The sequence below is a fragment of the Leptodactylus fuscus genome, chromosome 2 (assembly GCF_031893055.1).
Source record: "Leptodactylus fuscus isolate aLepFus1 chromosome 2, aLepFus1.hap2, whole genome shotgun sequence".
Classification (NCBI taxonomy): Eukaryota; Metazoa; Chordata; class Amphibia; order Anura; family Leptodactylidae; genus Leptodactylus; species Leptodactylus fuscus.
The window spans coordinates 46,802,605-46,816,605 of NC_134266.1; the positions used below are offsets into that span (position 1 = coordinate 46,802,605).

At 41.6% G+C, this 14,001-nt stretch overlaps 1 protein-coding gene across 2 annotated transcripts in view; it reads right to left on the reverse strand.

The window, feature by feature from the left end:
- Positions 1-14,001, reverse strand: part of CTPS2 (CTP synthase 2) — a 150,837-nt gene that overhangs the window by 102,258 nt on the left and 34,578 nt on the right. For both annotated transcript variants that reach the window (XM_075263671.1, XM_075263670.1), the window contains 3 exons: positions 12,182-12,333; positions 1,621-1,753; positions 768-856 (listed from right to left, as the gene is read on the reverse strand). In XM_075263671.1, coding sequence (XP_075119772.1) covers positions 768-856; positions 1,621-1,753; positions 12,182-12,333 — 374 coding nt within the window. The remainder of the gene's footprint in view (positions 1-767; positions 857-1,620; positions 1,754-12,181; positions 12,334-14,001) is intronic.

A 14,001-nucleotide genomic window follows, 5' to 3' on the forward strand; every position in this document is an offset into this window, starting at 1 on the left:
ATATATATATATATATATATATATATATATATAATTTTTTAATTTTTTTTTGCAAGTTTTAGATTTTTGTTAAGGGGTTAAATTGCAAATAAGAACTATAAATTTGGTATCCCCAGAATCGTACCGAAACGTAGATTAGAGGTGACATCTCATTATGGCTGCACAGTGAATGCCATAGAATCAGAGCCTGTAAGTCGGACAAATGCACTTTTTCTCCTGCTCTACCCCATTCAGAATTATTTTCCATCTTCCCAGTACATTGTACAGAACAATAAATGGTACCATCATGAAGAACAATTTATCATGCAAACATTAAAGGGATTCTACCATTAAAACCTTTTTTTTTTATGGATAAGACGTCGCGAGAGAACTCATTTGCATACCGGTAAATAACGGTATTTCTAAGGAACGGCGCAGCGGAGACCACGTCTAAAGGTAAGAGACGAATAGCCTTTCTAAAGGCTATTCCAACGTCTTATCCACAAAAAAAAAGGTTTTAATGGTAGAATCCCTTTAAGCCCTATATGGCTCTGTGAACATAAAAATAAAAGTTATGAGATTTGGAAGGCGGGGAGTTAAAAAGGAAAACTGAAAGACGTCATCGGCAGGAAAGGGTTAAACATCCAATATGTACTGGAAATGTAGGTTATCTGACATTATTACAATAAATATCTGCTGCTGTTTGTAACATATTGCATTTTCAAGACAATAGATAAATCACAAATACAAGCCCACAGCTTTACTATATAGCATCAGTCGTGACTTACTGAGCTTTGCACAGCTTTTCCCAGGCCTTATGGTATTTTACAGGGTCTTCAGTTTTTGTTGAAGGTTCTAGTTCAGCAGAGTCTATATACTAAGATGACAAGAAACATGTTATTAGTGCGGGATGCATTCTGTATACAAGAAAACAGCTACCTGTTCTTCTAAATACTAAAACCACAGCTTAAAGGGGTCTTCCAAGACCTGAGGGTTATGGATATCGATGACCTATTCAGTGGACGGGTCATCATGATCTGACTGGTGGGGTCCGACTCTAGGTTATCAGTTGATTTGGCTGCCAGAAGCTGTATACAAGGTATACGTCCAATGTCAGCTCTACTTCTACTTAAGTGACTTGGCCCACTGCTACAGTGTATTTCTGTATATATAATATACTGATGCCAGCTCTGTACACTGTGTAGTGATACAGAGGAACTGCAGGTCTGCTACTGTTCTCCTGAATATGAGCAGGGCTACTTCCAGTTGTATACTCTGTATATGGCCTTCGCCAGCCTATATCAACTGTTCTGTGTGTAGTCCAAGTGTCAAATCCCCACTGATCTAATACTGAGTGGTGGCATATCCTGTGGATAAGTCATCAGTATCCATTACCCTTGGATTTCAGGTAACCCATTTAATAAACCACCATATACATATCACAAAATAAATATGTTGCCACTAGTAAGTAGAGGCAGCTGCTCCCTTGACAGATCTCTCCCCTCTCAGGCCTTATGAAGGTCTCAGCCACTGCAACAATGGAGTGCAGCCTGTGGCTCTCCAACCATTGCAGAATTGAAGACTATTGGCTTAGCCAAGATGGTAACACTGACTAACATACCCCAAACATTTAGGACTTACCATTAAATTCAGCTTGTGATTGATGGCCAGGGCAGAGTGCTCTAGGGCCTTGAAGACGGACGTATAGCAATCACTCAATTTAGTATATTTTCCAACCAGCGCTATGGAGCAGGTCTGCAGCAGTCGTTCATACCTGGTAAAAATGGTTACAATTACTAGATGACAATGAAATGATTATAGGAGTAGTCATATTAGAAACAAAGTCGTGCCACAAGATGGCGTACAAGTGCTCCCCCAAAAACTCTCCCAGAGGCCACTTTTGGGTAGTGCAACTCTTGGAGGGAACTAACTCCTGTTAGACAAGCCTCTGCAACACATTCAAAAGACATTTTGCCCAGATGATAGACTTTGAGAGGGGATCTCATTGGAGCTACCTGTTAACCTTGGGAGTAGCAATTATGTGAATGCCCTTGGCACAACTCATTGTGGCAGGAGTTTGTAAAAATTGTAGCAGCAAAAAACACCTAAAATTATGTGGTTTTGCTGTGACAACCCCTGCAGGAGTTGCTGGAGGTCTTCCTTTAGCTTTTAACCTTTGTATTACCAAGACTGACAACCATAAGTACGACCTGCTGATATAGTAGATATTTGCAACTTTGTAGAAAGTTCATCCACAGTACTGCTACTGTAGTTGGCAGCAGGTTAATTGAAGGCAAATATATATAATGCAAGTATATAATACCCAACATACTATATAATGTCACCTTTATGCCTCCCACCAAGCATAATGGCCTAGTTCTGCTCTCAAACATTATAATGGCCCCTTTGAGCCCTGGTTGGTTGAGTGCTGGTGCGGCCCTGCGCATGCGCACACACACACCCCAAACAGGTTCTGTACGTTCCAGACACTCTACCAGTGGAGAGGATTTCTTGAGTCACCAACAAGTATGAACAGGACCCACAGACACAAGTGACCCCTTTATTACAGACTTCTGTCTCTGCCTGGACCATTTTCAGATGCTTAGTAGTAGAACGAAATTTTGAGTAGCGGCGCCCCATTATGTGTCACCTTCGTCTGCATTGGTGTTGTGAATGAAAAACCTGGACTGCTACGGACTGGGCCATATTGTCTCTAGAGCTAGAAGACCGAAATCCTGTACAGATTCCTTGGAGTATAATATTGTACAGTTCAGAGAAGAAGGAAACTTCTTAGAAGTTTTTGATTTCTTTTTATGTCTTTTTTTTTGTACATAATGGTAAGTTCAGAGGTCCCTGTAATTGGCGTCATGCTAGTTTAATGCCTTTTGTTATATACAGGCAGTAGGAACAATTGGGATACAGACAGAAGCTACATTTATGGCCCCAGTAGTATACGGTCAACACTTATCTTAAGCTTGGACTTCAGAATTTCAATTCCTATTTCTATAATTGTCTAAACTGTTATTTCAATCCATTTGTTGCATTCACACTTAGGTAATTCTATGTTTTCTGCTACTTTTAAGCCGTCATATTCCAGTGACAGAATCAATGGGAATTAGTTATTCTGTGCGGGGGCTTTTTTTGCTTTTATTCAAAAGGATAAAATAAAAGGGACATCACTTTGCTTTCGACGAGTACAACCTGTTACATCTAAGCTTATCATTGTATTTGCAATTGAAATGGCCCCAGTGACTGACACTTTTCTAATAAGAGGTTAGAGCGTTGAAGGATGAACAAGTGGAACTTGTCCATGGGCCAAACAGAATATGCACCATTTAAGATGCACTTAAGATGTCCTTTCATAGACTTCGGAATCAGATGTGCAGGCGAGATGGTCATTGGCATTGATGGATCATTGAATAATCAATGATACATACAATAGATAGAGCGGAGCTGGTGATAAGATCTCATGTAATTATACCCTGCCATACTGATGTCTGCATTATATATGTGCATGGGTAATCAGCTGATCACACCAAGTTCCAAGGCATCAGATAATGTATATTGGATATTCCATAACAGTATCTGGCTATGGACAATGGCACATTAGGACACTTCTTTCTGGGGCTTTGTCTTTGGAAACATTTCTATGTGGATACTTACCTTGCACTGTATTCACATCTACGCCTGGTATCTGCCCCTTGCTCCAAACGCAGACCTTCGGAGGGTTTTATAAACCCAATAAAATCATCGCGTTTTATAAACAACCCATTTTATACAGTTTTTATGATCTTTCGACAAATTACAAAACTGATTAGGTGCAACAATCCAGATGTGAACAGAGCCTTAGCTTATTTAGCATTACAAACACATGGCTGCTATTGCACTACACCACGCATGGCTTATGTCTACTATTCCAGCCATGGCTACTATGTCAGCCACAAACCCAGGCATTTCATGAACTAGATATCAGCATTAGATCGATGGAGGTCCAACACCCAGCAGCCCCATCAATCAGTTAATCTCAGCAGCGAACAGAGAATGGATCAGGAAGCAGACAGCTCCGTTCTCCATGTAGTGGGCAGAACCGGTACTGCAGATCAGCTCTCATTCACTTGGCTTGGCTCAAACACCACACCAAGAACAGAGCTGTCTGCTTCCTGCTGTTCTCTCAGTGACAACAGCTGATTAATAGGGGAGCCAGGGGTTGGACCTCCACCGATGTGACACTGATGACCTAAGTAAAGAATAGGTCATCAATATTTTTATTCAAGTTGGCCGTACACATTAAATGATTGCAAGCCAATATGGAGATAGGTGGATAAAGAGAGTTCAGTTGACACCTGTCTTATGTGTTTGGTCAGCATTACTCCCCTATCTTATCCCCTGGCCATAGTAGCATCACTATTTCAGCACTGCAATAATGTCATATCTAACTACTCCACGTGATCACTGTAATAATTCTCCAGCCTCTGCATTCACGTGGGACACTCAGGGATGTCAATACTGTAATGTCGGAGTACAAAGACAGTGAGGAGGGCCAGAGCAGCGATGCTGGACCAGTGATGGATCAGACGGGTCACTAAGGTTTCCTAAGTTATTTTATAACACTCTGTCTTCATCTAAGGTTTAGGGGGTCTACATTAACACCACTGTTTCATTTAATATGTCTTAATACTGTATATGGTTAAAGCTCAGGACAAGATGACAGTATTATACATATTAATAAGAGCGCTGAATCTGTGATAACTTACATGACATTTTCATGAAAAGAAAGTGGATTTGTAGAACAAAGAGCAATTCCAACTGTTTGACTCCATATGGTAAGATCTCACACCACGCTTTCTGCAGAACATTCCATGTCAGTTGTACTTTACTATACTTTATACATTGATAAATCCTTGAGTTGTCCTCCTCTGTCACGCTGTGAAAAACCTCTAAGTTTTGATTTATTGATAATATCTGCTTTTGCCTCTCGCTTTGACAGCAGAAAATGGACATCAGAAGGCTGGGGACATGAGACGGACACGCTGTAGAATTTCCATCAAGGAAATTTAGCAATGTGCTTCCCTGAAAGCCGCCGTGGCATAAAACACCTGAAATTAGATGGTTTTGCTGTGGCACACCTGAAAGGATTGCTAATACTCCCCCGCAGCTTTCACTCTTTACACTGCAAAGACTGACCTAAGGATAGGTCATCAATGTCAGTCAGCAATTCTCAGCAGCAGATACACATGGAGAATGGAGCAGGAAGCAGACAGCTCCGTTCTCTGTATAGTGGCTGAACTGAGTCACTACAACTTAAAGGGGTTGTCCCATCACAAGGATCCTATCTATACTGCTTGTTAATGTGAATATAAGACTTTTTCTAAATACATTGCTTCAGTAAAACTGCTTTCTTTGTCCACTATCTTACTTTATTCAATTCATTGTTGACACAGCCCTGACTTATCTGCTCAAAAGTCAAGTGATGTATCTGGTGCTCTCAGGGGGGAGGGAGGAGGGGCTAAGTGCAGGGGAGCGAGCCTGTGTATCTAGCTATTCCTGTGTCTACACCACGTGACCTAGCTCCCTGCTATCAGATAGGGGAGAGGAGCTGCTTTCATTTCTTCTGTTCTCCCAGTTATCAGGCTAGCTAATTCAATTGTGTTCATTATGGCAGAAACAGGCAGTCTCTGTATGTAACACAGAATGGAGTTGCTGCTGCCTGTACTTCATAGTCCAATATGGGTGGGCGGAGCTACACACAAAATTTGGGGGCGGAGCTAAACGGCAGGTTGCATGTGAAACCCCGCCCACCAAATGATGCAAGAAACCAGGAAGAAAGAAGATTTTATAGCAGTAAAGACTGGTGAGTATGCGAGGTGGGAATACCCCTTTAAGTCACATTCAAGTGAATGGAAGTTGCTCTGCAGTAACCTGGTTTGGCCACTACACAGAGAACAGAGCTGTCTGCTTCCTGCTCCATTCCCTGTGTATTAGCTGCTGAGAACAGCTCACTCATGAGAGTGCTGGGTAGAGACACCCACTAATCTGATATTATCCTTAGGATAAGTCATCAATATTTCTATCTCGGAAACCCCTCTAAATTAATACTATACCATACAGTGATCTGCTAGAAAATCCCTTGACAAGCTAAAATTCTCAACACAACCAAGGTTTTAAAAAGCCACATAGGACAGGCATCTCGTGACAGATCATCTCCAAATCATGATTTGTAAAAAAAAAAAAAAAAAAAAAAAAAATTATATATATATATATATATATATTATTAAAGGGGTATTCCCACCTCACATACTCAGCAGTCTTCACTCTTGTAAAATCTTCTTTCTTCCTGGTTTCTTGCATCATTTGGTGGGCGTGGTTTCATGGGCAACCTGCCGATTAGCTCCGCCCCCAAATCCGCATGTAGCTCCGCCCACCCACATTGGACTATGAAGTACAGGCAGCAGCAACTCCATTCTGTGTTATATACATACACTGCCTGTCTCTGCCATAATGAACACAATTGAATTAGCTAGCCTGATAACTGGGAGAACAGAAGAAATGAAAGCAGCTCCTCTCCTCTATCTGAGTGCAGGACCTAGGTCACATGGTGTAGACACAGGAATAGCTAGATACACAGGCTCGCTCCCTGCACTTAGCCCCTCCTCCCTGAGAGCAGCAGATACATCATTTGACTCAGGAGCAGCTAAGTCAGGGCTGTGGCCACAAAAAATTGAATAAAGTAAGATAGTGGACAAACAAAGCAGTTTTGCTGAAGCAATGTATGTAGGAAAAGTCTTACATCCACATTAACAAGCAGTATAGATAGGATCCTTGTGATGGGACAACCCCTTTAATATATAACAGATCATCTTGCAGAAAATCTCCATGGAACGTTAAGGAAGGACACACCTGTGTTTATTGCAATTTAGTGCACCATGAATGACATAAAAAAAACCTTCAAGATGCCCTCATACAACATTTTGTGAAGACGATGTTACTAGGTCTTGACTTTTCACAGCAACTCTTTAACATTCACAATCATACGTCTCATTTAAAATTATTATGTGGAACAGCTGGAAGTAATAGAAATCTTGTACTGAGAGAATTACAGTCTGGCATGGTGGGAATCAATACCCTTCATGGTGAGACGTCAGAAGTCAACACATACAGTCCTATGAAAAAGTTTGGGCACCCCTATTAATCTTAATCATTTTTAGTTCTAAATATTTTGGTATTTGCAACAGCCATTTCAGTTTGATATATCTAATAACTGATGGACACAGTAATATTTCAGGATTGAAATGAGGTTTATTGTACTAACAGAAAATGTGCAATATGCATTAAACCAAAATTTGACCGGTGCAAAAGTATGGGCACCTCAACAGAAAAGTGACATTAATATTTAGTAGATCCTCCTTTTGCAAAGATAACAGCCTCTAGCTCTACTAAATATTAATGTCACTTTTCTGTTGAGGTGCCCATATTTTTGCACCGGTCAAATTTTGGTTTAATGCATATTGCGCATTTTCTGTTAGTACAATAAACCTCATTTCAATCCTGAAATATTACTGTGTCCATCAGTTATTAGATATATCAAACTGAAATGGCTGTTGCAAACACCAAAATATTTAGAACTAAAAATGATTAAGATTAATAGGGGTGCCCAAACTTTTTCATAGGACTGTATGTCTACAGCTATTACCAGCAGGTCCAGGGGGCTGGAGCAATCATGACCATGGAAAGCAAACAGGATGGAGATCTCAAGCTTAAGTAATATATTAAAAGTGATCTGCAGATCCATAGATTATAGCTGGAGCTGTTTATCTAGTCCTCTGTTGCATCCTGCTAGACACAACAGACACACTTAATTTCCTCATGCCATCTACCTCTTAGTTGGCTTACTTTAGACCAATATTTTGCACCAATTTGATGATGCTTCCTTTTCTCTAAGACCTTATTCACATCTGCGTTTGGTAAGCTGTTCGGGGAGTCCGCATGTGGATCCACCCAAACGAGTTACTTCTGTGGAACCTTTCTTCAAATGAATAAGAGCCATGGAAACAAGGGTCGCAAAATAGGACAAGAATAAGACCTATTCTATATTTTGCAACCCGGACTGTCGGCTTGCACGTGGAACCATGTAATTCATGGTCATGTGTACAGGCCCATAGAAATGAATGGGTCAGTGGGCTATCCATGAAATACAGGGATAGCACACTGAACACGGCCAAGGTCGTCTATAACCAAGCCTAAGTAAGGCTGAGGTCCCCACGTTGCAGAAATGCACCTTTTTTTTCTTGCAGGTTTTACTGCATTTTTTGAGCCAAAGTCAAGAATGACTACAAAGGAATGTGAAATATATAGAAAGGACTTACACTACTGAAGTGTAAGAAGCCATCAGAAGAAGACGTAGCGGAGAGAGGGCGTTCCAGAGGAAGAAGAGGCAGTCGTTGGAGAATTTTCTCGCAGCACTGGGGGCGGCCCCAGTGCTGCGAGAAAACTCAGCTGCATACCGATGAAAACCGGGATATCTACGGAACGGCGGTGCAGAGAAGACATCTAAAGGTAGGAGAAGAATAGCCTTTCTTAAGGCTATTCCTACGTGTTAGGAAGAAAAAATTAAGTTTTAATGATTAAATTCCTTTAAGCACATAATAAATCTGGTGCAAGCATTTGCATCAACTTTTTGACACATATTGAACCAGTATTTCTGTGCATTTTAACTCAGTCTCTCCCAATGTATCTCTTGTCTGTATATTAGAAATAAGTAAAGAGACACTGGGGCAGATCTATCAAGAACAGTGCTTTGTGAACTTGGCTTAATCCCTTTCGTATGTTGGCGAGAGATGTGCAGGAATTATTAAGAAGCTTGAGCCTCTTAATAATTGAGACTCAATGGTGGAGGTCTCGTTTGCTGTTAGTGAAACATAAGCCAGTCAGAGACACAGGATTAAGCTATAATATATGCCAAGGTTTACCTGTCCCAGTCTGCCTTCGTCCCTGCCTCATGTGAGCTGGGCCCAAAATAGAAAAGTCATCATTTTTGAGCAAAAAACATACATTTGCAACTTTTCATACTTTGTACTCCAAAAACCTAGCATCCAATGCATGATAAATCAGGCCCATACATGCCAAGCATGTAGAACATCAGCCATTTTAATTCATTATCAAAATCTGGTTGTACTAGTAGTCTAGTATTTCACTATGAGATAACGGTGTACAGTGGTAGCAAAGGGAATGAGATTTTAGCCTAGTTCACATCTACACCGGGCTCTCTGTTGTACTGGTCCACCAGGGGACCCGAATGACGGACACCCTGACCGCTAAAATAGTGGTTACACATGGACATTGACTATAATGGGGTCCGGCAGCGCCGCACCTCCCATGAGGCGACCTGAAGCGACCGCTTCAGGCGGTGCTATGTCAGGGCCCCAGGGAGGGTGGCATTTTTGATGACCTAAGCCAGTCCAGGACAAGCTGTCCTGGACTGGCTTAGCACCGAGCAGTGGTTTGGGGAGGCCACTGGAGCAGCGCTGCTCCAGCAGCCTCCCCTCACGCTCAAGCAGAGAGCAGGTCATCTCCGTGCCTGCTCTCTGCCTGCGAACGCCGCTAAGCCCCGTCCCTTAGCTTAGCCCCGCCCCTCCGCTCAGCCACGCCCGCTCCGCCCCCTCCTCCCGGGGGGGGGGGGGAGGCGGCTTTCCGTCGTTCGCCTCGGGCAGCGAAAGGGGAAGGTTCACCCCTGGGGTCCGCTGTTTTCAACCTGAAAGCATCGGAGAGGAAAGTTCTTTGTACAGGATAGCCATGGTCAGTCAGAAGCAGTAAGGCTCCTCTGACTGAGCTACAAAACCACACACACAGGGGCTGATGATCATGGCTTCCATGCCATAAAAACTGCTGTATAAACCATGAAACAGTCATGATTGTTTTTGTGAAAGTCTAAATTTTCGCCCACAAATTTTCTATTTTTTGGTTTTATAACTTTTTATGTGTTGCTCCTTATACACCACTTTCATCACAGGTAGCATGGCAGGGTCATGGTGGCTGCAGGGCAATCCGTCCTATCATATATTTCATCATTTATACCAGTTTTCTGGTGTATATGATGCCAGTAATCTACACAACCAAGGAAATGGCGTAGATCTTTGTTTAGGAGCTCAGACCCCCAGAGGAGGTGCCTAATTTATAATGAGACCTCATCATAAATTAGGCACAAACCCGGCAGGGCATGGACACCAAGACTGGCGTGGGGGTAAATCAGAGAACCATGGTGTACAGGAAAGGTGCTGTGTCTGGAAGAAAGCTGCCATGTTTTTCTAATACTATACATAAATCAGACCTAGCATCAAGTAAGAAGCTCTGCACATAAAATAAGTGACTTTCAAGGGCCTCATTTATCTGTGTATGTCGGGGCGTCCCTCCGGTGGGTCCTAATAATATCATTCAGCTCATTTGCACTTAGATTCCATTATGTTCTTGTAGTTATGTAAACTGATAAGAGGAATAAAGTCATAGAAATCAATTTACTAAAGTGAAATTTTTTTTAAAAAAAATCTGTTAACAGATAAAGTTGCCCTGAGGATTGCTGAGAATTCTCCAATATACTTCTATAATGAAGCAGAAAAGCCGGGATTTTACGCTTGCAAATTTAGATAACTTGACAGAATATCCATAAAAAGTCACACGTCAGCCTATTACCAGCGATCGCTCAGAGAATATAAAATACAGAGGAAAAAACATCACTGGTCATAAGAGGATTCCCCACCATTCCCCAGCAATCTACTAGGCCAATGGACTTATAAGACTAAGTTTACACTAGTCATCTTTTAGGTCCTCCATTGAATGGCCCCAAAACTTCTAGTTGAGCCTCTGATATGATCATTTATAGATTCTTTGATATCCAGGAATTTGGGAATTTTGAGGGGTTTACAAAGTGTTATGAAGGGCATTTCATGTCTTAAAGTCGTCAAGAAAGATACTTTCATTAAAAATAGGTATTTTGTAGAAGTATGCCTGTTTAAATGTAGCGTCTATAGCATACAAATAGACTGTTACCAAAGGGTATCAGTGGTTGACTGCTTTAAGAATACAGAGCTGCAGCCCCACCAATTTTATAGTGGTGGTGTCGGGTACTGCAGAAGTTCTTTCACTGCCTCTGGGATTGTTAAAATTACACATTATCAATGTAATATTAAAAATATAAAGACAAAAGCTTACAAGTATGAAAAATACACCCATAGTGAAAAGAGAGAAAAGACTGCTATAGACTATGCTATAGTGTCCATAAGGTATTTATAGGAAACGGCAGATACAAATAATTTCTATTGATGATCAGTTTAAACACCTCCCTAATGCCCTGTTCACATCTGCATTTGGATTCTGTCCAGGCCGAACGGAATACCAAACGCAATTGCAAGCGCTGTGCTGTAAAAGCACCCGGACCCCATAGACTATAATGGGGTCCGTGTGCTGGCCGCCCACTGCCCGCACAAATCATGCAGACAGGAAAGTAGATTGGGAACTACTTTACTGTCCGCAAGATCCCTGCGGCAATCTGGCGGCCAGCACATAGACCCCATTATAGTCTATGGGGTCCATGTACTTTTATTGCACAGCACTTGCAATTGCGTTTGGTATTCCGTTTGGGGGGGGGGGAATTCCAATGGATTCCAAACACAGATGTGAACGAGGACTAACAGTGAATTCCCGAAAGGGCGTCTCCCTAAAAAATAAGCATAGGATTATTCACTGCACTATGCACATATTCTGTATTAGCTTCAGGAGCCTGTTGACAGCCAAAACAGAAGATCGGTGCAGGGTCTGGGTGCCACCAATCAGATACCAAGGGAAACTGTGGTCAGCACTATTGCCTTGTAGCGCAGACATCCTGGGATTAAATCCAGCTATGACAGCATGGAGTTTGTATGTTCGCTCCATGTTTGCATGGGCTTCCTCCAAGTACGCTGCTTTACTCCCACACTCCAAATCAATATTGATAGGGGTTTAGATAGTGAGCGCTATATGGGACAGTAGATGATGACAATATCTGTAAAGCGCTGCAGAATGTGTCGGCGTAGAATAAATAACAAATACTACAGAACAGTGTAGACTTTACTTTCTTTCACCGCTATTTTGGCTGTAAAAATTTACAAAATGTTAATAAAATGAGATTTGAAAAAAAAAGGAAAAAAAAACCCCAGAACAGCATAGACTATACCTGTCAGCCATTCTCTTCCATTTCAGAAGCTGTACCGTAGGCCTATCATCTATGGGGAGATTCAGTCTGTGCTTAAAATATGTGATAATTCCTTGTTCTTCTAATAAAATGGGTACACGGTATGTAGAAGACACATCATGAATGAATATGACCTGAAAAGGCAAATAAATATTGAAAAGGGATATAATAATAGTCTATCTGCACATACAGTATACAATCTCTACAGTAACATGAAGCATGGAATTATTAAAGGCATGGAGATGATAACAGACTGGAAAGTGAAGCAGAGTATTACCCAGGGCTGTGGAGTATTAGGGTGCGTTCACACGATGTAACGTGTAGCGTGATCTGGCACGTATACTGCGTGTCAGAGTTTGAGCGCTCAAAAAGATCCCATTGATTTCAATGGGAGTTATGAGCGTATACACCGCGTTATTTTGCGCCCTGAAAAAATGTACTCCAAATAAAATAATACAATTATTAATATTATATCATTAATTGGATGTATAGTTTGTTACATATATACTTTCATAAGAATTCAGAACAAATCAGATGACTTTTACTGCTTCTGACTGATGGCTGCCCATCTTTTGTGAAGGAGTCAGAGCAGGAGTCAAAGTCCAGCTGTGGAAAAATAGAGGAATAAGCAAATGACGCTGGGTTGACACTAGCTTTCGGGCACTCCCAGGACAAATTTTCTCTCCTACAATTTCTTTATAAAATCGTCAGCAACCCAGCGGACTCCATTATAGTCTATGGGGTCCACAGACCGAAAGGATGGAAACTCGAACACTAGTGTGAACCCAGCGTAAGTTCCCAATTGGTAGAAAAAGGAAAACTTGCTCTAGTGCTAGCTTTTGGAAAGTAGCTCTCTATAGATCAATGACTGGTTTTCCTAAGAAACTTAGAGATATTGGGGCAGATAAACAAATACTTCCTTAGGGTGAGTTCACACGGGGTATTTTGGTCAGGATTTTGAGGCCAAATCCATCTCAAAATCCTGACCAAAAAGATGGCTCCCATTGCAATCAATGGGAGATGGTCAGTACCGCGATTGGATGCCAGTGCACTGCATCGGCATCCAGTCACGGCTACCCGTATTTTGGACCAGAACCTGAGGCGGCCTCCGCCTCAAATTCCAGTCCAAAATACCCTGTCTGAACCCGGCCTAACTTTTAGACAGTGCAAACTTAGACTAGACAGTCTTGAACTGAACCAGCTTTTCCAAAGTGTCTAATGCCGTTTGAAAACCTGGTATATTTTTAGACTGTCTAGTCTAACGTTACACCATATATAACTTGGTCTAGTCTAACGTTACACCATATATAACTTGGTTATATATAATGTCTGGCGCATAGTTTTACATATTAGGCCTACCCACAGAAATGAATGGAGTGGAGTACGAAAGTCCCCCGTTCACCTAATCAGTGGGGGTCTCAGCGGGGGGACCCTCATTAATCTACAGGTTATCCCCTATTCTATGGATAGTAGATAACTTGCTTTCATATGGAACCCCCATTAATAAAGTAATGTGGGCTCTTTAAGTCAACTAATGCAGAAACTAGCCATTGATAAAATCAGGACTAAAATCAGAAATGAACAGAAAATGGAGTAAATAGTTGCACGGAAAGCAGCTCAAATCTATGTGCTTAAAGCGGTATTCTGGGGAACAGGGGATAAGTAGGATTCTGAGCTATGAGAAGTGAATAGAAGGAGAAGCGTGATACTATAATATGGAAGTAAGCCCGCGCTCATTGACTGTAGGACTGCTCATCTCATCACTTCTATACAGATTAGAAAGGATTATGTAGCAAACCACA